Below are 24,580 nucleotides of genomic sequence, written 5' to 3'. Positions count from 1 at the left end.
ACTTCTGGCCCTTCTTTGGACACTGTGTTAACAACCCTCCAGGCGAGCTTCAATGCCATATAACTCTCCTTCCGTGGCCTCCAATTGCTCTTAAATACAAGTAAAACTAAATGCATGCTCTTCAACCGATCGCTGCCTGCACCTGCCCGCCTGTCCAACATCACTACTCTGGACGGCTCTGACTTAGAATATGTGGACAACTACAAATACCTAGGTGTCTGGATAGACTGTAAACTCTCCTTCCAGACTCACATCAAACATCTCCAATCCAAAGTTAAATCTAGAATTGGCTTCATATTCCGCAACAAAGCATCCTTCACTCATGCTGCCAAACATACCTTTGTAAAACTGACCATCCTACCAATCCTCAACTTCGGTGATGTCATTTACAAAATAGCCTCCAATACCCTACTCAATAAATTGGATGCAGTCTATCACAGTGCCATCCGTTTTGTCACCAAAGCCCCATATACTACCCACCACTGCGACCTGTACACTCTCGTTGGTTGGCCCTCGCTTCATACTCGTCGCCAAACCCACTGGCTCCAGGTCATCTACAAGACCCTGCTAGGTAAAGTCCCCCCTTATCTCAGCTCGCTGGTCACCATAGCAGCACCCACCTGTAGCACGCGCTCCAGCAGGTATATCTCTCTGGTCACCCCCAAAACCAATTCTTCCTTTGGCCGCCTCTCCTTCCAGTTCTCTGCTGCCACTGACTGGAACGAACTACAAAAATCTCTGAAACTGGAAACATTTATCTCCCTCACTAGCTTTAAGCACCAGCTGTCAGAGCAGTTCATAGATTACAGCACCTGTACATAGCCCATCTATAATTTAGCCCAAACAACTACCTCTTTCCATACTGTATTTATTTATTTATTTTGCTCCTTTGCACCCCATTATTTATATCTCTACTTTGCACATTCTTCACATTCTGTTCTCAACTTGCCTACCTGGTTAAATAAAGGTGAAATAAATAAATAAAATATGGGGGGGTTAGATTAGGGTTGAGCCAGGGTTAAACCTAAGGGTTAGGGTTATCGCTAGAGATGCTAGGGTTGAGCCGGGGTGTGGACATGAAGCTAGGGTTAGGGTTAGATGTGTGTCTGTGGTAACTCAATATTTATTTGTCTTTTTTTATAATTAATTGTTTTCATGACAAGTTGCCACATATTTGCAGTTCATAACATGCAATTCAGTACGTGGGATGTGCCAATATTTATTTTCTGAGTGCAATAAAGATGTAATGTACTGTACATTATGTATATCTAGCTGTCACTGAAGTAGTTCAAACCCTGACCATAAATGTCTGAATCATGTATGTAAGCACTTTACTGTATTTGCGCACAGTGTGGTAAAGATCCAACCTTTCATCATATCTGTCCCTGATTACGTGTAGGCCTACTTACTGTCAGCAATCATTTGTTGTCAGGTAAATACTTTATAATGAAAAAGGATCAACAGATTTCTCATAGGAGGAGCTTCTGGCAAATAAAGACAGTATGTCATTTAGCTGCTGCTTATTGGATTCGCTCCTCGTCGTTAGTTTTCCTCTCAGGGCGAGCGGCTTTAAGAAGGCAGTACATTCCCTACCGAGGGTGTTTGTTCATTCAGGAAGAACCCTCCTGCTTCTGCTGTTGGCCTCCAAATGAGTGTTTTAAGCAGAAAATCAATAAAGGGGCACAGTGTGGTCTTCATTCCCTCCCTGCTCTACTTTTTCTGTCCTCACTTATCATCACAACTCTCTCTTTCTCTCCTCCTCCATCTTTTCTCTGTGCCCATTTCTCTCTGAAACTGCCGTGCTGCTTGAACACAAACAAGCAAAAACAGACATTTATGGAGCATGCAGACGCATACAGACACAAATACAAACAATAATTCACCATACAACCTGTATGTTTAAGGATAATAGCAGTGTATTAGCTAGTAGCCAAACCTTTGGGTGAAACACTTGTTTCCACCCTTGTCCTATTGCTCACTGATGATAGAACTGATGGATTGTCTGAGAATGACCATGGACGTTCTAGAAGGTCAGTGATGCTGACAAGAGATTGACCATGGATGTTCTAGAAGGTCAGAGATGCTGACAGGAGATGAAAGAGTAAGTCTGGGAAGTTTGATCTCGAGGCCAGAAAAGTGACTAAAACTGACCATTCACCACGCCTCTCTTTTCATAACAGTTCATTTCTAAGCACCATCTTTCTAAGACTGCCCTTTGCAAGGCTACACAAAGTGTTGGGTAGTTGTTCAATCTCTTCTCAGGGGATTAAGCCATCTATAGAAGTTGCATTTCTCCCTCACTGGCACTTCTTGGTCTAAGTAAGTCGAATGACTGAGCAACTTTGCACAAACGGCGTGAGACAAATTGGGAGCAACACCTATATACAATTGAAGTCGGAAGTTTACATACACCTTAGCCAAATACATTTAAACTCAGTTTTTCAAAATTCCTGTCATTTAATCCTGGTAAAAATGTCCTGTCTTTAATCAGTTAGGATCGCCACTTTATTTTAAGAATGTGAAATGTTAGAATAATAGCAGAGAGAATGATTTATTTCAGCTTTTATTTATTTATTTCTTCACATTCCCAGAGGGTCAAAAGTTTAAATACACTCAATTAGTATTTGGTAGCATTGCCTTTAAATTGTTTAACTTGGGTCAAACGTTTCAGGTAGCCTTCCACAAGCTTCCCACAATAAGTTGGATGAATTTTGGCTCATTCCTCCTGACAGAGCTGGTGTAACTGAGTCAGGTTTGTAGGCCTCCTTGCTCGCACATGCTTTTTCAGTTCTGCCCACAAAATTTCTATAGGACTGAGGTCAGGGCTTCGTGATGGTCACTCCAATACCTTGACTTTGTTGTCCTTAAACCATTTTGCCACAACTTTGGAAGTATGCTTGGGGTCATTGTCCATTTGGAAGACCCATTTGCGACCAAGCTTTAACTTCCTGACTGATGTCTTGAGATGTTGCTTCAATATATCCACATAATTTTCCATCCTCATGATGCCCTCTATTTGGTGAAGTGCACCAGTCCCTCCTGCAGCAAAGCACCTCCACAACATGATGCTGCCACCCCCGTGCTTCACGATTGGGATGGTGTCCTTCGGCTTGCAAGCTCCCCCTTTTTCCTCCAAACATAATGATGGTCATTATGGCCAAACAGTTTTGTTTCAAAAGTATGATCTTTGTCCCCATGTGCAGTTGCAAACCGTAGTCTGGATTTTTTATGTTGGTTTTGGAGCAGTGGATTCATCCTTGCTGAGTGGCCTTTCAGGTTATGTCGATATAGGACTCGTTTTACTGCGGATATAGATACTTTTGTACCTGTTTCCTCCAACATCTTCACAAGGTCCTTTGCTGTTGTTCAGGGAGTGATTTGCACTTTTCGCACCAAAGTACGTTCATCTCTAGGAGACAGACGCGTTTCCTTCCTGAGCAGTATGACAGCTGCGTGGTCCCATGGTGTTTATACTTGCGTACTATTGTTTGTACAGATGAACGTGGTACCTTCAGGCGTTAGGAAATTGGTCCCAAGGATGAACCAGACACATGGAGGTCTACAATTTTCTTCTATGGTCTTGGTTGATTTCTTTTGATTTTCCTATGATGTCAAGCAGAGAGGCAATGAATTTGAAGGTAGGCCTTAAAATACATCCACAGGGAAACCTCCAATTGACTCAAATGATGTCAATTAGCCTATCAGAAGCTTCTAAAGCCATGACATTTTCTGGAATTTTCCAAGCTGTTTAAAGGCACAGTCACCTTAGTGTATGTAAACTTCTGACCCACTGGAATTGTGATACAGTGAATTATAAGTGAAATAATCTGTCTGGAAACAATTGTTGAAAAAATGACTTGTGTCATGTACAAAGTAGATGTTCTAACAAACAAGAAATTTGTGGAGTGGTTGAAAAACAAGTTTTAATGACTCCAACCTAAGTCTATGTAAACCTCCGACTTCAACTGCATGTACTCCAAATACGCTATGCCTTTAATAGTAGACCTAATAGCCAGTGGTTCATTTGTAAATTTGGTGGTATTGCTGTAACAAAAAGTGAGCCCGAGAGAGGGGAGACCATGGGTAATCTGAGGTACCGGAACACATGAAGGAGAAAACTCCTTTCTAATTTAGCATTGCATGCATTATCATGCTTTAGCACTCTGGCACAGATCAGTAGAGTATACTCACTTGCAGAAGTTGCACACATGGGAGAAAAAATATTGTAGCCTAGGGTTCAGGAAAGCTTTGGACTTTATAAACCCATTTCATGCGATTCTACATCATTTTAGATGACTGGAGACTTGAGCAGAATATTTCTTAATACCTCACAAATGATCGAAATGACAGGCTACTTTGACGCTGACAAACTGAGAATCTGAGATCAATAAAAACGATATTGTCTTCAATCCATCAACTGCCGAGACCTAGGTGTGCGGAGACACACATATTGTACAATATGGGGAGGAAATTACAGTCCTAAAAAAGCTTTCAGTTTCACTGACTCACCCAATGATGCTAGGCTCACTCACCGGGATGCTCTCATGCCAAATGTGTTTCTCTCTTGTTTTACTTGGTAAAACAATACTGTTCCCCCAATAGACATATTTGGAAGTTGATAACTTTGTTGTCTACAGACAGACTAGTCTTCTCTTTTCAGCAGGATGCATTTTCTTTCCAACCTGTATTTTCGCTTGATTGTATTTTAAATATTGCGAAAGGCCTGTTTTGGCTGCATGCTGTGCACTAACACTTTCACCCTGTTCCCGACTGTAGACATGGCTCGTGATTGGGCTACACACAATCCACAGCTAGGCAATTTTTTAAAATAAACTATTGATCACCTGTTGCACAATTATAGGCCTGTTTGAATTTGTTTCGTTTATTTCTGAACAGACAGCAGTAATTCAATGACTTTGGCAAATGTATTTCAATTTATCAGGCGTGCTGCTTCGCGCAGCCATGATTATATAAGGAAATAAATGATGAAGTGTAACGCTGGAGAGATGAGAGTTGCATGCTCATGTCTATCAGAGTAGAGAGGGAGAGAGATCATAGAAAGTGAATCTCATTCTAGTTCTGTGTGAGATACAGGCGCGCTTCTCTCTCACCACAGCAATGGCCACGCTTTGGTCTATATAGGCTACAATGTTGTGCCGGGCCGACCCAACACGAATAAATTATCAGGCACGTTTTAACGTAACAATTTTTAGGCGACAGCCAAGAGAATTACAGAGGAGTCAACTTGAATTAGTCTAACTGATTGCTTTTATTATAATTTTACATTGCAAACAGTGAAAGGTATTTTTCAAGCCACGAGAGGTACCGGATCCTGGCAAATGGGTTCAGGAACGAAACGGTCAAGAAGGTGTGACAGGTATCGGATCCTGCTCATATTAAACACTGCTAATAGCTACATATATTGTATTTATTCAAGTGCAGAGGTTTGGGTTAATTGTTTTTCAAAACCAAGACATTCAACATCTTTTAATTCGTTTCTACAATACATGTAAAAAAAAATCTACGGGGGGAAATTAAAATAGTAATGCTTCTATTGTTGACGTAGACCTGGCACTGACAGTGTAAAGCTGACTTGGAAAAACCGACATTATAATCAAGAGTGCACTGCGTGGAGCATGGATGACATCTAGTGGCCAAGATATATTCAGCTGGTATGCAGATTGTTGGATTTGCGCAGCCGCAGTTTGATACTTTCCTGACTATTGTAACCAGGAAATAAATCACGGAAGTAGCTAGCTGACACATCCATGCTTCTTTAAAATAGCTGTGATATTGCAATTTCGAGATACAAAGTGACGAGCAGAATTCGGGGATTTTATAATGCACAAAATATAAACTAATAGACATGACATTTGATAGGTAAAAGACATGAGGAGACGTACAGTGTGGTCAACGATATCTAGCCATGGTTAGCCTAGCAACCGACACCTGTGACCACAATGACCAGTCCATAAACTACACTAACGTTACAGTATGAGCAATTCATCAACCGATGTTAATCTGCCTCAGCTAAATTCTCTCTGAGTTTCGCATCTGTCCTTGCCTCGGTTTCGGAAGAGGATAGCGTCGCTACGGTATCTGCCTGGCACATTTCGTATTTGAATGACTAGACGGGAGTCGGGAGCATGTTTCAGAAGACCTCTTTCACAACGCTGATAGTCGGGGTGTTCGTTGTGTATGTTTTGCACACTTGCTGGGTGATGTATGGCATCGTTTACACCACACCGTGTGAGAACCCCAAATTCGAAAACTGCATCAACCCATATTTGGCAGGAAAACCAAGATTGCAGGTTGGTATGCATCATAGCTAGATGGAATGAAAACTTGCCAGTCAGACAGTTGTTTTGGGTCTGGAAACTGATTCGTGAACATTTGCTGTGTTCTTTATTCCCCATTCCCAGCTGAGTATCTACACAGCCTTGCGACCCAATGCTGATGGGGGACACACCCTCATTCACAAGGAGGAGGACTTTGATGTTGAGACCAAGTTTGAAAGGTGCAACATTTCTTACGGTGACAGGATATGGTGGTATCTATCTGCCAGTCAGTTGTAATAAGCACGATGATCACCTATGGAAACGTGGTGGTAGACACAGTCAGTGATCTCTGGGTATTTGCAGGATGACTAGGACTTCATATTAGCAAGTCATCTGGAACCAAAACGAGTGCAGATATCTGCCCACATTCATAGTAACTGATTAACATTGAACAAACCACCTATAGCGACTACTGCAACGATCAACCTGCAACGATTGACCTCTCCCTGCTATATTTACGCAATAAGGCACAAGGGGGTTTGTGGTATATGGCCAATATACCACAGCTAAGGGATGTTCTTATGCACGACGCAATGCAGAGTGCCTGGATACAGCCCTTTGCCTTGGTATATTTACCATATACCGCAAACCCCAGAGGTGCCTTAGTGCTATTAGGAACTGGTTATCAACGTAATTAGAGCAGTAAGAATAACTGTTTTGTCATACCCCTGATATAGCACGACTGTCAGCTAATCAGCATTCAGGGCTTGAACCACCCAGTTCATATTCACCTATGTATCCCTTTTCCTAAAGGATAGTGAATGTGTCTCTCCCAAAGAAGACCTGTAAGAATGGGACGCTGTATGCCATGGTGTTTGTTCACCAGGCAGGTATGTCCCCGTGGCAGGACCCCAGACAGGTGCATCTGGTGTCCCAGCTCACCACCTACATGATACCCAAACCACCAGAGGTCAGCCTGATCTCAGGGGAGGAAGCACCACAGGTCAGACTACTATTACACTGCACAATGGCTCCATTCTAAATAGCACCATATTCCCTTTATAGTTCACTACTATGGGCTCTGGTGAATAGTAGTGCACTTTAAAGGTAATAAAGTGATATTTGGGACGTAACCAACATTTACAAGATCCAAAGCAAGGCATTCATAGGTCTCTTTATTATTAGGGTATGTCTGTATACGCAGACAGTGTCTTGCCTTGGAATCAACCGTTCTGAATTGTCCCTTTTATAGCATCTTTTTTTATCAGTCTGTTACATTTTAATACCTTTCACATTGGAATTTCTGTGGAGTATGTCTTTAAAACTGTCATGCTGATTGTGATGTTCAGTTTTTCCCTGGTCTTTTTCTCTCTGATTTGCTGTGGTCATTGTGCCCAGGGCAGGCGGAGCAGCAGAAACGGAAGCCTAAAGGAGGTGACTCTGCAGTGGATCGGCCCGTGTCTCACTGGCGCTCCCGTCTCACCCTCAATGTGGTGTCAGAGGACTTTGTCTTCGACGGGGACTTTCTGCCCAGCGACGTGCACCGCTACCTGCGAGTGTAAGAACGCACTTATGATACAATTCATCATACACTCATAAATGGACAGCTGGAACTAATGATACAATACACAACACCACCTTCAGGGTGAAGAAGGCACAGTGATGCTGAAACATTGGTGGTTTACCCAATCAATTACTGGGAGCTTGTATGTAGTGTGACTCTTTTTATTTATTTTCATGGCCTACAGTTCACTCTCCATTAGTCAGCACCTCTACCTACTTTTGGGGGGTGTGCCAACTCATGCTTTGTATTACAATACAACAATTCTAAATTGAGGTTCCAGAGCCTTTATTTAAAGATGATCATCACTTCATTTATGTGGAACAGTAAGACTTCACATTCTTACATGAAAGGCAGCTACGAAGAAGGTGAGGGCTAAGAAGTACAGGTTGGTTTCCACGAAAATGCCCTTGATTTCATCAGCATCTTTCTCAGTGAAGCCTGAAATCACAACAAACCAACTCATTAAAAGGCTCCCACAAGAGTGCACAGCTGACCCCATTTTGACGTAATTCCTTGCCTTCGAGCGGAAATGCTTGTTAAGGTTCCACCTCTTATACGTAATCACGAATTGGGGATGGGAAAGAATGTCCTGGAGATTTCCACATGGACCGGGAAAGCATAAAGAAATAGAGAGCTGACAGCTGTCAGAGCCTCTTCCACTCAGACTTCATTAATGACATAACAGTAGCAATTGTTTTACTGTGTTCCAGATTTCAAAATGGAAAGAAGAGGATGTACCTTCCACTGCTGTTTGTGGATGAGCTGAGCAACAGAGTGAAGGACTTGATGGAGATCAACAGCACCAGCACGGAACTTCCTCTCACTATCTCCTATGACACCATCTCCCTCGGGAAACTCCGCTTCTGGATTCACATGCAAGATGCCGTCTACTCCCTGCAACAATTTGGTGAGTAGTACTATAGAAATATTATATTATATATCTCTATGGGTAGTACTATGACCGAACTCATTGGGGCGGTTTACCGGACACAGATCAAGCCTTGTCCTGGACAAAACATTATTTTCCATGTAGATTCTTCATTGAGATTGTTTTTTAATCGTGACTAGGCTTAATCTGTCCGGGAAACAGCACCCATTATGCTAGTTGATACTAGTGTACGGAATTGACACTAATCTGCATGAGTCATACTACCTACCGCCAGAGGATCACAAGCTGAACGACCACATCACGAGAGTGACTTCTGTCCTATAGTTACTACTGTTGTGTCCTTAGTAAGTATATGTCCTTAGTTACTGTTATGTCCTTAGTTACTACTGTTGTGTCCTTAGTAAGTATATGTCCTTAGTTACTGTTATGTCCTTAGTTACTACTGTTATGTCCTTAGTTACTACTGTTATGTCCTTAGTAAGTATATGTCCTTAGTTACTGTTATGTCCTATAGTTACTACTGTTGTGTCCTTAGTAAGTATATGTCCTTAGTTACTGTTATGTCCTTAGTTACTACTGTTATGTCCTTAGTTACTACTGTTATGTCCGTAGTAAGTATATGTCCTTAGTTACTGTTATGTCCTTAGTTACTACTGTTATGTCCGTAGTAAGTATATGTCCTTAGTTACTGTTATGTCCTATAGTTACTACTGTTATGTCCTTAGTTACTACTGTTATGTCCTTAGTAAGTATATGTCCTTAGTTACTGTTATGTCCTATAGTTACTACTGTTGTGTCCTTAGTAAGTATATGTCCTTAGTTACTGTTATGTCCTTAGTTACTACTGTTATGTCCTTAGTTACTACTGTTATGTCCGTAGTAAGTATATGTCCTTAGTTACTGTTATGTCCTTAGTTACTACTGTTATGTCCTTAGTAAGTATATGTCCTTAGTTACTGTTATGTCCTTAGTTACTACTGTTATGTCCGTAGTAAGTATACGTCCTTAGTTACTGTTATGTCCTTAGTTACTACTGTTATGTCCGTAGTAAGTATATGTCCTTAGTTACTGTTATGTCCTTAGTTACTACTGTTATGTCCGTAGTAAGTATATGTCCTTAGTTACTGTTATGTCCTTAGTAAGTATATGTCCTTAGTTACTGTTATGTCCTTATTTACTACTGTTATGTCCTTAGTAAGTATATGTCCTTAGTTACTGTTATGTCCTTAGTTACTACTGTTATGTCCTTAGTAAGTATATGTCCTTAGTTACTGTTATGTCCTTAGTTACTACTGTTATGTCCGTAGTAAGTATATGTCCTTAGTTACTGTTATGTCCTTAGTTACTACTGTTATGTCCTTAGTAAGTATATGTCCTTAGTTACTGTTATGTCCTTAGTAAGTATATGTCCTTAGTTACTGTTATGTACTATAGTTACTACTGTTATGTCCTTAGTAAGTATATGTCCTTAGTTACTGTTATGTCCTTAGTTACTACTGTTATGTCCTTAGTAAGTATATGTCCTTAGTTACTACTGTTATGTCCGTAGTAAGTATATGTCCTTAGTTACTGTTATGTCCTTAGTTACTACTGTTATGTCCGTAGTAAGTATATGTCCTTAGTTACTGTTATGTCCTTAGTTACTACTGTTATGTCCGTAGTAAGTATATGTCCTTAGTTACTGTTATGTCCTTAGTTACTGTTATGTACTATAGTTACTACTGTTATGTCCTTAGTAAGTATGTGTCCTTAGTTACTGTTATGTCCTTAGTTACTACTGTTATGTCCGTAGTAAGTATATGTCCTTAGTTACTGTTATGTCCTTAGTTACTGTTATGTCCTTAGTTACTACTGTTATGTCCTTAGTTACTACTGTTATGTCCGTAGTAAGTTTATGTCCTTAGTTACTACTGTTATGTCCTTAGTAAGTATATGTCCTTAGTTACTACTGTTATGTCCTTAGTAAGTATATGTCCTTAGTTACTGTTATGTCCTTAGTAAGTATATGTCCTTAGTTACTGTTATGTCCTTAGTTACTAGTGCTATGTCCTTAGTAAGTATATGTCCTTAGTAAGTATATGTCCTTAGTTACTGTTATATCCTTAGTTACTACTGTTATGTCCTTAGTAAGTATATGTCCTTAGTTACTACTGTTATGTCCTTAGTAAGTATATGTCCTTAGTTACTACTGTTATGTCCTTAGTAAGTATATGTCCTTAGTTACTGTTATGTCCTTAGTTACTACTGTTATGTCCTTAGTAAGTATATGTCCTTAGTTACTACTGTTATGTCCTTAGTAAGTATATGTCCTTAGTTACTGTTATGTCCTTAGTTACTACTGTTATGTCCTTAGTAAGTATATGTCCTTAGTTACTGTTATGTCCTTAGTTACTACTGTTATGTCCTTAGTAAGTGTATGTCCTTAGTTACTGTTATGTCCTTAGTTACTACTGTTATGTCCTTAGTAAGTATATGTCCTTAGTTACTACTGTTATGTCCTTAGTAAGTATATGTCCTTAGTTACTGTTATGTCCTTAGTTACTACTGTTATGTCCTTAGTAAGTATATGTCCTTAGTTACTGTTATGTCCTTAGTTACTACTGTTATGTCCTTAGTAAGTGTATGTCCTTAGTTACTGTTATGTCCTATAGTTACTACTGTTATGTCCTTAGTAAGTATATGTCCTTAGTTACTGTTATGTCCTTAGTTACTACTGTTATGTCCGTAGTAAGTATATGTCCTTAGTTACTGTTATGTCCTTAGTTACTGTTATGTCCTTAGTTACTACTGTTATGCCCTTAGTAAGTATATGTCCTTAGTTACTGTTATGTCCTTAGTTACTACTGTTATGTCCGTAGTAAGTATATGTCCTTAGTTACTGTTATGTCCTTAGTTACTGTTATGTCCTTAGTTACTACTGTTATGTCCGTAGTAAGTATATGTCCTTAGTTACTACTGTTATGTCCGTAGTAAGTTTATGTCCTTAGTTACTACTGTTATGTCCTTAGTAAGTATATGTCCTTAGTTACTACTGTTATGTCCTTAGTAAGTATATGTCCTTAGTTACTGTTATGTCCTTAGTTACTACTGTTATGTCCTTAGTAAGTATATGTCCTTAGTTACTGTTATGTCCTTAGTTACTAGTGCTATGTCCTTAGTAAGTATATGTCCTTAGTTACTGTTATATCCTTAGTTACTACTGTTATGTCCTTAGTAAGTATATGTCCTTAGTTACTACTGTTATGTCCTTAGTAAGTATATGTCCTTAGTTACTACTGTTATGTCCTTAGTAAGTATATGTCCTTAGTTACTGTTATGTCCTTAGTTACTACTGTTATGTCCTTAGTAAGTATATGTCCTTAGTTACTACTGTTATGTCCTTAGTAAGTATATGTCCTTAGTTACTGTTATGTCCTTAGTTACTACTGTTATGTCCTTAGTAAGTATATGTCCTTAGTTACTGTTATGTCCTTAGTTACTACTGTTATGTCCTTAGTAAGTGTATGTCCTTAGTTACTGTTATGTCCTTAGTTACTACTGTTATGTCCTTAGTAAGTATATGTCCTTAGTTACTACTGTTATGTCCTTAGTAAGTATATGTCCTTAGTTACTGTTATGTCCTTAGTTACTACTGTTATGTCCTTAGTAAGTGTATGTCCTTAGTTACTGTTATGTCCTATAGTTACTACTGTTATGTCCTTAGTAAGTATATGTCCTTAGTTACTGTTATGTCCTATAGTTACTACTGTTATGTCCGTAGTAAGTATATGTCCTTAGTTACTGTTATGTCCTTAGTTACTGTTATGTCCTTAGTTACTACTGTTATGCCCTTAGTAAGTATATGTCCTTAGTTACTGTTATGTCCTTAGTTACTACTGTTATGTCCGTAGTAAGTATATGTCCTTAGTTACTGTTATGTCCTTAGTTACTACTGTTATGTCCTTAGTTACTACTGTTATGTCCTTCGTTACTGTTATGTCCTTCGTTACTGTTATGTCCTTAGTTACTGTTATGTCCTTAGTTACTACTGTTATGTCCTTAGTAAGTATATGTCCTTAGTTACTGTTATGTCCTTAGTTACTACTGTTATGTCCGTAGTAAGTATATGTCCTTAGTTACTGTTATGTCCTTAGTTACTGTTATGTCCTTAGTTACTGTTATGTCCTTAGTTACTACTGTTATGTCCTTAGTAAGTATATGTCCTTAGTTACTGTTATGTTCTTAGTTACTGTTATGTCCTTAGTTACTACTGTTATGTCCTTAGTAAGTGTATGTCCTTAGTTACTGTTATGTCCTTAGTTACTACTGTTATGTCCGTAGTAAGTATATGTCCTTAGTTACTGTTATGTCCTTAGTTACTACTGTTATGTCCTTAGTAAGTATATGTCCTTAGTTACTGTTATGTCCTTAGTTACTACTGTTATGTCCTTAGTAAGTATATGTCCTTAGTTACTGTTATGTCCTTAGTTACTACTGTTATGTCCGTAGTAAGTATATGTCCTTAGTTACTGTTATGTCCTTAGTTACTGTTATGTCCTTAGTTACTACTGTTATGTCCTTAGTAAGTATATGTCCTTAGTTACTGTTATGTCCTTAGTTACTACTGTTATGTCCGTAGTAAGAAATATCAAATAAAATCCTTTTTGTTTTGTCTGTTTGAACAGGTAAACTGATGTTTGATAAAGGGAGGAAATAAACATGTTTCAACTGAAAGACAATGACCAGAGCTTACCTAGGATGTTGCAAAACAATTTGAAGTCAATAAGTCATAGTTTAAGTCGAAGTTTGATATATTTGGGCTTGAAGTGGGAAATCCAAAGGGGGGTTTATTTTTTCTGTGGCAATGCGGTGTGTTTCCCCTATGACAGGATGTGCTAATACTTTTCAGTCTGTTTCTTTTTAGCGCTGGGTTTTATTTGAATGTTACTATCCACCAGCATGGCATTGTTTATTCATCAGAAACACCTGCAAAGTTCTTCCTCGTTCCGTCTGAGCTAAACAGCTTTTTGCCGTAGTCTACACTTAGCCATCTGAGCCATGGAGCAAATTAAAATAGGGGACGCAAACGTATGTTTTAGCACCTCCTCTTTTTACCAGAATATTAACATAATAAATTGTATAATTTGTAATTTTTCACATTGTTGAGCTAGTCTTTATAGAACATGATCATTTTTATAAATGGTATAATTGTGTGTTATGATTGCTTTTTGGGACCCTACTCCCCCATGTTGCCCCAAGATGAAAGTCTGCTTCACTGCTTTGATTAGTGCAGCTAAACCACAAGTGTCTATCCTATAATGAACAGGCACCCACGAAAGAAAATTGAAGTAACTTGTTTATCAATTTTGTTGTGCAATTGTATTGGTGTTTCTTGTCTGATGCGCTCAAGGTGACGTGTCATTTACCACGTGCATCATGAGCGAAGTCATTGTAGCCTATCATTTAACTTCCCCTGTGAGAACCATGAGCTGACTTGGATTTGCTGTATAGCAGCTGAAGTCTGCCAGTGGCCTACCTACCAAAGGTTGCACCGTGTCCATTACAATGTAGAAAAACACGTCTCTTAAGGAAGATGCTAGAACTTTGGAGACAGCAATAGATGGTGAAGTCAAAGATACTGGTTTCCCGATTTATGCTTATGACAAATCCAGCTCTAGAACCAACCAGCTGGCTAATCTTTTGAATACGGTGTAGTTAAAAAATTTGTTTTAAAAGATAACATTAGCAAGCTAGATAAGGTTAGCAAGATAGATAGCTAAGGTTAGCATGCTAGCTAGCTAAACCGACAGCTTTCAGTTCTCTATTTGTTTGTTTTCCCGCTCTACGTGGAAATCTCCAGGACATTCTTTCCCATCCCCAATTCGTGATTATGTACAGTTGAAATCGGAAGTTTACATAAACTTAGGTTGGAGTCAATAAACTGCATATGGGGACAAAGATCGTACTTTTTGGAGAAATGTCCTCTGGTCTGATGAAACAAAAATAGAACTGTTTGGCCAAAATGACCATCGTTATGTTTGGAGGAAAATGTGGGAAGCTTGCAATCCGAAGAACACCATCCCAACCGTAAAGCATGGGGGTGGCAGCATCATGTTGTGGGGGTGCTTTGCTGCAGGAGGGACTGGTGCACTTCACAAAATAGATGGCTTCATAAGAAAGGAAAATTATGTGGATATATTGAAGCAACATCTCAAAACATCAGTCAATTCGTGATTATGTATAAGAGGTGGAACCTAAACAAGCATTTCCCCTCAACGGCAAGGAAATACGTCAAAATGGGGTCGGCTGTGCACTCTTGTGGGAGCCTTTTAATGGGTTGGTTTGTTGTGATTTCAGGCTTCACTGAGAAAGATGCTGATGAAATCAAGGGCATTTTCGTGGAAACCAACCTGTACTTCTTAGCCCTCACCTTCTTCGTAGCTGCCTTTCATGTAAGAATGTGAAGTCTTACTGTTCCAGTGATGATCATCTTTTAATGTTTATATTTTAAAATGTTTTGTCATTTAGCAGTCACTCTTATCCAGAGAGACTTACAGGAGTGCACATAGACAGATTTTGGTTCACCTAGTCGGCTCGGTGATTTGAACCAGCGAACTTTGAGGCTGTTACTGGCCCAATGGTCTTAACCGATAGATCTACATGCCACACACATGCATGACTGAGATTCACAAAATTATTCCTTTGTCACATTGCAACGTAAAAGCATGTTTCATTTGCAGCTCCTGTTTGATTTCCTGGCCTTCAAACATGACATCAGCTTCTGGAAGCAGAAGAAAAGCATGGTGGGGATGTCCAGCAAAGCAGGTGGGTTGACTTCTTACAAAGATGCTGTTAGGCAGGGTTGGGGTCAATTCCAATTAAAGTAATTCAGGAAATTATTTTGAATTTAAAACTTTTGAAATTAATACAAACCGCTGTGCCTGGCACCTACTACCATACCCTGTTCAAAGGCACTTAAATATTTTGTCTTGCACATTCACCCTCTTAATGGCACACATACACAATCCATGTCTCAAGGCTTAAAATTCCTTCTTTAACCTGTCTCTAGAGGTCGACCGATTAATTGGCATGATTAATTTTGGCCGTTTTCATAACAGTCTGTAATTGGCATTTTTGGACGCCGATTACATTGCACTCCACGCGGAGACTGTGTGTGGCAGGCTGACCACCTGTTACGCGAGTGCAGCAAGGAGCCAATGTAAGTTGCTAGCTAGCGTTAAACGTATCTTATAAAAAACAATCAATCTTAACATAATCACTAGTTAACTACACATGGTTGATGATATTACTAGTTTATCAAGCGTGTCCTGCGTTGCATATAATCTATGCGGTGCCTGTTAATTTCTCATTGAATCACAGCCTACCTCGACAAACGGGTGATGATTTAACAAGTGCATTAGTGAAGAAAAGTACTGTCGTTGCACCAATGTACCTAACCATAAACATCAATGCCTTCCTTAAAATCAACACACACGTATATTTTTTTTTACCTGCATAATTAGTTAAAAGAAATTCATGTTAGCAGGCAATATTAACTAGGGAAATTGTGTCACTTCTCTTGCGTTCTGTGCAAGCAGAGTCGGGGTATATGCAGCAGTTTGGGCCGCCTGGCTCGTTGCGAACTGTGTGAAGACCATTTCTTCCTAACAAAGACCGTAATTAATTTGCCAGAATTTTACATAATTATGTACATAACATTGAAGGTTGTGCAATGTAACAGCAATATTTAGACTTATGGATGCCACCCGTTCGATAAAATATGGAGCGGTTCCGTATTTCACTGAAAGAATAAACGTCTTGTTTTTGAAATGATAGTTTCCGGATTTGGCCATATTAATGAGCTAAGGCTCACATTTCTGTGTTTATTATAATTAAGTCTATGATATTTGATAGAGCAGTCTGACTGGGCGGTGGTAGGCAGCAGCAGGCTCATAAGCATTCATTCAAACAGCACTTTTCTACGTTTGCTAACAGCTCTTCGCAATGCTTAAAGCACAGCTCTGTTTATGACTTCACTTTCCCGAGATTAGGCTGGCAATACTATAATGCATATAAGAACATCCAATAGTCAAAGGTATATGAAATACAAATGGTATAGAGAGAAATAGTCCTATAATAACTACAACCTAAAACTTCTTAACTGGGAATATTGAAGACTCATGTTAAAAGGAAACACCAGCTTTCATATATTCTCATGTTCTGAGCAAGGAACTTAAACGTTAGCTTTTTTACATGGCACCTATTGCACTTTTACTTTTACTTCTCCAACACTGTGTTTTTGCATTATTTAAACCAAATTGAAACCAAATTATTTGAGACTAAATAGATTTTTATTTATGTATTATATTAAGTTAAAATAAAAGTGTTCATTCAGTATTGTTGTAATTGTCATTATTACAAATATATATATATATATATATATATATATATATATATAAACGGACGATTTTAATCGGTATCGGCTTTTTTTGGTCCTCCAATAATCGGTATCGACGTTGAAAAATCCTAATCGGTCGACCTCTAGTCTCCTCCCCTTCCTCTACACTGATTGAAGTGCATTTATCAAGTGACATCGATGAGGGATCAGAACTTTCACCTGGTCAGTCTAATGTTTTGTCTGCTCAGTGTATTTGCAGTTTTTGACTTTTCCCCTTACATGTGTTTATGTTGTGGTCCTTTCCAGTACTGTGGAGGTGTTTCAGCACCATTGTGATTTTCATGTACCTGTTTGATGAGCAGACCAGCCTGCTGGTCCTCATTCCTGCTGGAGTAGGCTCCATGATCGAGGTACGTCTCCTCACAAGCAGTGGTTAGTGGTTTTATCCTAAATGGCTCCCTATGTAGTGCACTACTTTTGACTAGGGCTATATACAGTTGAAGTCAGAAGTTTACATATACCTTAGCCAAATACATTTCAACTCAGTTTTACACAATTCCTGACATTTAATCCTAGTAAAAAATTCCCTGTCTTGGGTCAGTTAGGATCACCACTTTTTATTTTAAGAATGTGAAATGTCAGAATAATAGTAGAGAGAATTATTTATTTCTGCTTTTATTTCTTTCATCACATTCCCAGTGGGTCAGAAGTTTACATACAATCAATTAGTATTTGGTAGCATCACCTTTTAAATTGTTTAAATTCGGTCAAACATTTCGGGTAGCCTTCCACAAGCTTCCCACAATAAGTTGTGTGAATTTTGGCCCATTCCTCCTGACAGAGCTGGTGTAACTGAGTCAGGTTTTTAGGCGTCCTTGCTCGCACACGCTTTTTCAGTTCTGCCCACAAATTTTCTATATAATTGAGGTCAGGTCTTTGTGATGGCCACTCCAATACCTTGACTTTGTTGTCCTTAAGCCATTTTGCCACAACTTTGGACGTATGCTTGGGGTTATTGTCCATTTGGAAGACCCATTTTCGACCAAGCTTTAACCTCCTGACTGATGTCTTGAGATGTTGCTTCAGTATATCCACATAATTTTCCTTTCTCATGATGCCATCTATTTTGTAAAGTGCACCAGTCCCTCCTGCAGCAAAGCACCCCCACAAAATGATGCTGCCATCCCCGTGCTTCGCGGTTGGGATGGTGTTCTTCCCCTTTTTCCTCCAAACACAGCGATGGTCATTATGGCCAAACAGTTCTATTTTTGTTTCATCAGACCAGAGGACATTTCTCCAAAAAGTACGATCTTTGTCCCCGTGTGCAGTTGCAAATCGTAATCTGGCTTTTATATGGTGGTTTTGGAGCAGTGGCTTCTTCCTTGCTGAGCGGCCTTTCAAGTTATGTCGATATAGGACTCGTTTTACTGTGGGTATAGATACTTTTGTACCTGTTTCCTCCAGCATCTTCACAAGGTCTTTTGCTGTTCTGGGATTGATTTGCACTTTTCGCACCAAAGTACGTTCATCTCTAGGAGACAAAACGCGTCTCCTTCCCTATTTAACTGTCCTTCCTCACAAAGTTTGCACTTGTTTAATAATTCACATTTGAAATTAAATGATTGGTATATAGATTTGTGGGAAGTAGTAAATGAGTGCACACTTCAGGAGAATGGCGATATTATTGGGACGCAGGAGAAAGGAGATATTATTGGGACGCAGGAGAAAGGAGATATTATTGGGACGCAGGAGAAAGGAGATATTATTGGGACGCAGGAGAAAGGGGATATTATTGGGACGCAGGAGAAAGGAGATATTATTGGGACGCAGGAGAAAGGAGATATTATTGGGACGCAGGAGAATGGAGATATTATTGGGACGCAGGAGAATGGAGATATTATTGGGACGCAGGAGAAAGGAGATATTATTGGGACGCAGGAGAATGGAGATATTATTGGGACGCAGGAGAAAGGAGATATTATTGGGACGCAGGAGAATGGAGATATTATTGGGACGCAGGAGAAAGGAGATATTATTGGGACGCAGGAGAAAGGAGATATTATTGGGACGCAGGAGAAGGGAGATATTATTGGGACGCAGGAGAAAGGAGATATTATTGGGACGCAGGAGAAAGGAGATATTATTGGGACGCAGGAGAATGGAGATATTATTGGGACGCAGGAGAATGGAGATATTATTGGGACGCAGGAGAAAGGAGATATTATTGGGACGCAGGAGAAAGGAGATATTATTGGGACGCAGGAGAAAGGAGATATTATTGGGACGCAGGAGAAAGGAGATATTATTGGGACGCAGGAGAAAGGAGATATTATTGGGACGCAGGAGAAAGGAGATATTATTGGGACGCAGGAGAAAGGAGATATTATTGGGACGCAGGAGAAAGGAGATATTATTGGGACGCAGGAGAAAGGAGATATTATTGGGACGCAGGAGAAAGGAGATATTATTGGGACGCAGGAGAAAGGAGATATTATTGGGACGCAGGAGAAGGGAGATATTATTGGGACGCAGGAGAAGGGAGATATTATTGGGACGCAGGAGAAAGGAGATATTATTGGGACGCAGGAGAAGGGAGATATTATTGGGACGCAGGAGAACGGAGATATTATTGGGACGTAACTCAGGGTCTGGAAATAGGGTTCCATTTGGGACGCACACAGTGTTTCCCTAAAGTTCTCTATTTGCACAGTCACTGTTGTTCACGTTAGTAAAATGTCTGACCCCATGGACTTTTGTCAGATTGAGTTGATTATCTTTTTCTGTTTGCTCTACAATTCAGTGACTATCAATGTTGTCCTCCTTTGTAGGTTTGGTAATTCAATCATCCTATGTCCTGGTTTCTCTTAATCCACTATGTTTTAGATCCTTGTGGATGATTGTGTTCTTGTAGTTTATTGCATTATGTCCTCTCGACGCCTGACTGGTTTATCTGTCCCTCTACAGGTGTGGAAGGTGAAGAAAGCCTTTAAAATACAGGTTATCTGGAAGGGTGTAAAACCCACATTTATTGTAAGTCTGGTTTGTTTGTAAAGATATCAGTTTATCTGAGTTAATTTCCTCAGGATTACGTTTGGTCTCTGTTTGTTCTACATTGATATCAAGTGTGTGTTTGTCTCCCCACAGTTTGGAAAGTCTGACGAATCAGAGAGGAGGACTGTAGAGTATGATACTCTTGTGAGACTTGCCATATACCTTTTTTATGTCCATTTCAAAAAGCACCAAACATTACATGTGTTCCTTTGTCCTCAATTTGTATACAGTAGCGTTGTCATAAATAGCAACCGTTTGATTTTCCTTGCAACGTTCTTCTCTTCCCAGGCAATGAAGTACCTGTCCTATTTACTCTACCCAATGTGTATTGGAGGAGCGGTTTATGCCTTAGTGTTTTTGAGATACAAAAGGTAGGCTATAACTTTGGACAATAACAGTAGGGTCTACTACAGTGATGGGCAACTGTAGTAGTTTTTTGGGAGCGAGAAACGATTATTTTGGATTTAAAAAAGACCCCAGACTACACTTGAAATTACAATGGACCTATGTCTTCTGGAAATAACGTCCCTTTTTATGGCCTGCAAATAGAGTTTGACTAACAAATCAACTTCCCCAAAAAAATCTGTGAGGCCATCGGTGGCATTTAGAAATCCCAATGTGGCCCTGGAGCCTCGAGATGTTGCCCAGACCCGGTCTACTATGTGTTTTGAATGTGTAACAATGTGTCACCTGCTTTCTGTTTGGCAGTTGGTACTCCTGGATCATCAACAGTTCAGTGAATGGTATGTTCTCTGACATTATCCTGAAGCCAGCAGGATTTGCTTTAATTCACTTTTAAAAGCCAGATTTACCTTAAGTGTAGTTGTTTTTTTTTTGTTTAGATCAAATGTTTCATTGTATGTTCAGTCAATAGGCAGAATCATCGGACAAATAAGAAATGCATTGTCAGTGCACGTCCATGATCACATGATAATTCATAATAGAAGCATTGTTATTGTCATTGATGGTTTCTTTTTTGACAGGAGTGTACGCTTTTGGATTCCTCTTCATGCTACCTCAACTCTTTGTTAACTACAAGGTCAGTTACATTATACTGTGCGTTAGTGCACATGTCTTCTGTTGTATGTTATTTTTAGCATGCCGCTAAAAGCCAGATGCTGGTGTCCATATCGATTATTTTCTTGTTTCAACAGTTCAAATCTGTGGCACATCTTCCCTGGAAAGCATTCATGTATAAAGTGAGTGAATTATATAAGATCTTATTTGAGAGACCGTCAGGTTTTACACTGTTCGATCTCTCAGAAATTGTTTTATCATTGAAGGACAATAAGAGTATGGTTACTGGAATGTGTAGTAATTGTTGCAATGAAACATCCATAAATCTATCAGAAAGAAAAACTACATAAAGTGATGAAACTGAAGGATGTTAATGATAGTAGCTTATATTTGTCCATCCCCAGGCATTCAACACCTTTATCGACGACATATTTGCCTTCGTCATCACAATGCCCACCTCCCACCGGTTAGCCTGCTTCAGGGATGATGTGGTCTTTCTCGTCTACTTGTACCAGAGATGGTAAGCCACACGGCAGATATACACACACGGGTTGGATCTTAATTTGATCACTGTTTTGTTGCTGAGAATTTCCCTATGCTGCAGGAAATGTAGATGAGCTTTGTGATTTACATAAATTCACTGAAAACTCAAACTAACACAAGGTTATATTAATATATTAAGTAGCCTACTTTTTTTCCAGCTGATAGACTAACCACTGATCAAACAACATTGTAGACTAAACATTCAAATTCTGTTACTGCAAGATTATTTATCTGCAACAATACTGGTCAAATTAAGATCCTATACACACACTGCAATAAATTGACTGTCACTTGTACCATTGCAGATATTGTTACTTACAACAGAATATCCTCACATTGAACGCATCAATTTGTTTACTACAACTTTTTTCCACTATTTTTCTATCGTTAGGCTGTATCCTGTTGATAAGACCAGAATGAACGAATACGGACTGTCTTACAATGAGGAAGACAAACCCAAAGGAAAGGCCCACAAAGACTAAAACTGATCACAGACACACATGCAGGTCCTGAGAGCCATATGTAGAATATAGACCTACACGTTGCTGTGTTGGGATTGGGTACAATGCCTATAAAACACATTGGTGTAATTTGTCAGAAGGTGGATTTGCCTAGGGAAGGTTCAGTTATCCTTACTGCCCTGCTAAGCCCCTCACTCCCAGCGAGTCACCACCCACCCACCAACCTTATACCTACCCAGACCATTGAAGACTTGAGTGGGCTTTCCCAAGCAATGTGTTGCCTAGCACAGCACTGGTTGAATTGCCCGCAGCTGCCTCCAGTTGAAGGAGCATGGACCAACCCATTATGTATACCATGATTGGTGAATGTGTTTGTCTATGGAATGAGACCAACTCAGTCCCACACACCCCTTGACTGCCGACACCTGTCCCCCCCCCCCCCCCCCCCCCCCCATCCAACTTATTTAAAAAAAGAACACCTGGTGTTTTCATATCATGATGTCATCATCAGGAGACGCTGACTGATGTCACCACGTTTTGTTCTCTTGGTCAAAACGTACAGAATCCTGTTTGATCATTCAGGAGAAGATCTGTGCATTGGTTTGTATTTGACCTTGTAAAGTATTAGAACATGAAGACCACGAGATGATGGTGCCAAATATGGGAAATTATATTTGATGTGCTTTGAATGTGAAATTTTGTGATGTTACATTTTGTTAATTGTTATTAAAGCATTTGATAATGTTTGATTGTTTTGGTGGAGTTTTGAGTAAATTAATAAATTGACTTCAGTGTTATAAGGACCAATTTGGGTGGAAATTATATTTACTTTTGTCAAAATATGATTTAAGACTCATATGATATGTGACGGTGTCTGGTCTTTTTAAAAATGTTTATTGATCAAGTTCTGTTGTAGTATTTGACTCTGACCCTACGACTTCCAGAGCCTGCTGCTTTTCAGTTCTACATGATCATTAATTGCACCCCCCTGGTGTTCCAGGTCTAAATCAGTACCTGATTAGAGGGGAATGATACAGTGGAACTGGGTTTGAGGTTCGAGGGCTGTAGGTGATGCTTTGTTTTCAAACAAATCTCTTGTTTGCTTTCCTCCCACCAGGATGGATAACATTTAATTTAGCCCATATTACTTTCATTTTGTGAACTGTTTGCATCATGCCATGGCTGTAGGCAGGTGTCCAATGACCCAAGTCGGAAGTTTAAATACTCTTAGTCATTTAACTCTGAGTCATTAAAACTTGTTTTTCAACCACTCCACAAATTTCTTGTTAACAAACTATAGTTTTGGCAAGTCGGTTAGGACATCTACTTTGTGCATGACACAAGTCAGTTTTACAACAATTGTTTACAGACAGATTATTTCACGTATAATTCACTGTATCACAATTCCAGTGGGTCAGAAGTTTACATACACTTTGACTGTGCCTTTAAACAGCTTGGAAAATTCCAGAAAATGTCATGGCTTTAGAAGCTTCTGATAAGCTAAATGACATTATTTGAGTCAATTGGAGGTGTACCTGTGGATGTATTTCAAGGCCTGCCTTCAAATTCAGTGACTCTTTGCTAGACATCATGGGGGAAAAAAAATAAAATCAGCCAAGACCTGATCAAAAATTGTAGACTTCCACAAGTCTGGTCATCCTTGGGAGCAATTTCCAAACACCTGAAGGTATCGCGTTCATCTGTACAAAAAATGGTACGCAAGTATAAACACCATGGGACCACGCAGCCGTCATACCGCTCAGGAAGGAGACGCGTTCTGTCTCCTAGAGATGAACGTACTTTGGTGCGAAAAGTGCAAATCAATCCCAGAACAACAGCAAAGGACCTTGTGAAGATGCTGGAGGAAACCGGTACAAAAGTATCTACATCCACAGTAAAACGAGTCCTATATCGACATAACCTGACAGACCGCTCTGCAAGGAAGAAGCCACTGCTCCAAAACCATCATTAAAAACACCAGACTACGGTTTGCAACTGCACATGGGGACAAAGATCGTACTTTTTGGAGAATGTCATCTGGTCTGATGAAACAAAAATAGAACTGTTTTGCCATAATGTCCATCGTTATGTTTGGAGGAAAAGGGGGGGCTTGCAAGCCGAAGAACGCCATCCCAACCGTGAAGCACGGGGGTAGCAGCATCATGTTGTGGGGGTGCTTTGCTGCAGGAGGGACTGGTGTACTTCACAAAATAGATGGCATCATGAGGCAGGAAAATTATGTGGATATATTGAAGCGACATCTCAAGACATCAGTCAGGAAGTTAAAGCTTGGTCGCAAATTGGTCATTTCAGATTCTTAAAATAAAGTGGTGATCCTAACTGACCTAAAACAGGGAATTTTTACTAGGATTAAATGTCAGGAATTGTGAAAAACTGAGT

At 39.6% G+C, this 24,580-nt stretch overlaps 1 protein-coding gene across 1 annotated transcript; it reads left to right on the top strand.

Annotated features, from left to right (window-relative positions):
• The first annotated feature begins 5,707 nt into the window (after positions 1-5,707).
• On the top strand, positions 5,708-22,987 carry LOC129820229 (lipid scramblase CLPTM1L-like). The gene is made up of 16 exons (XM_055877252.1): positions 5,708-6,311; positions 6,423-6,517; positions 7,092-7,281; positions 7,682-7,836; positions 8,553-8,749; positions 15,068-15,162; positions 15,451-15,535; positions 17,415-17,518; positions 20,073-20,138; positions 20,253-20,303; positions 20,448-20,530; positions 20,868-20,902; positions 21,143-21,198; positions 21,314-21,358; positions 21,581-21,696; positions 22,111-22,987. Exons 1-16 carry the CDS (start codon positions 6,147-6,149, stop codon positions 22,199-22,201), a joined length of 1,629 nt encoding a protein of 542 aa, XP_055733227.1. The 5' UTR covers positions 5,708-6,146; the 3' UTR covers positions 22,202-22,987.
• The last annotated feature ends 1,593 nt before the right edge of the window (positions 22,988-24,580 follow it).

This window comes from Salvelinus fontinalis, chromosome 22, assembly GCF_029448725.1.
Source record: "Salvelinus fontinalis isolate EN_2023a chromosome 22, ASM2944872v1, whole genome shotgun sequence".
Lineage (NCBI taxonomy): Eukaryota > Metazoa > Chordata > Actinopteri > Salmoniformes > Salmonidae > Salvelinus > Salvelinus fontinalis.
The sequence above is the reverse complement of the archived record's forward strand: the minus strand, read 5'-3'. Positions and strand labels throughout refer to the sequence as shown.

Excerpts from the sequence above, each read along its gene's own strand:
- LOC129820229 (XM_055877252.1), top strand. The coding sequence starts at position 6,147 with ATGTTTCAGAAGACCTCTTTCACAACGCTGATAGTCGGGGTGTTCGTT. Across the intron at positions 15,163-15,450 it reads TCTTCGTAGCTGCCTTTCAT|CTCCTGTTTGATTTCCTGGC; the intron begins GTAAGAATGTGA and ends TTTCATTTGCAG. Across the intron at positions 20,531-20,867 it reads GTGTTTTTGAGATACAAAAG|TTGGTACTCCTGGATCATCA; the intron begins GTAGGCTATAAC and ends TCTGTTTGGCAG.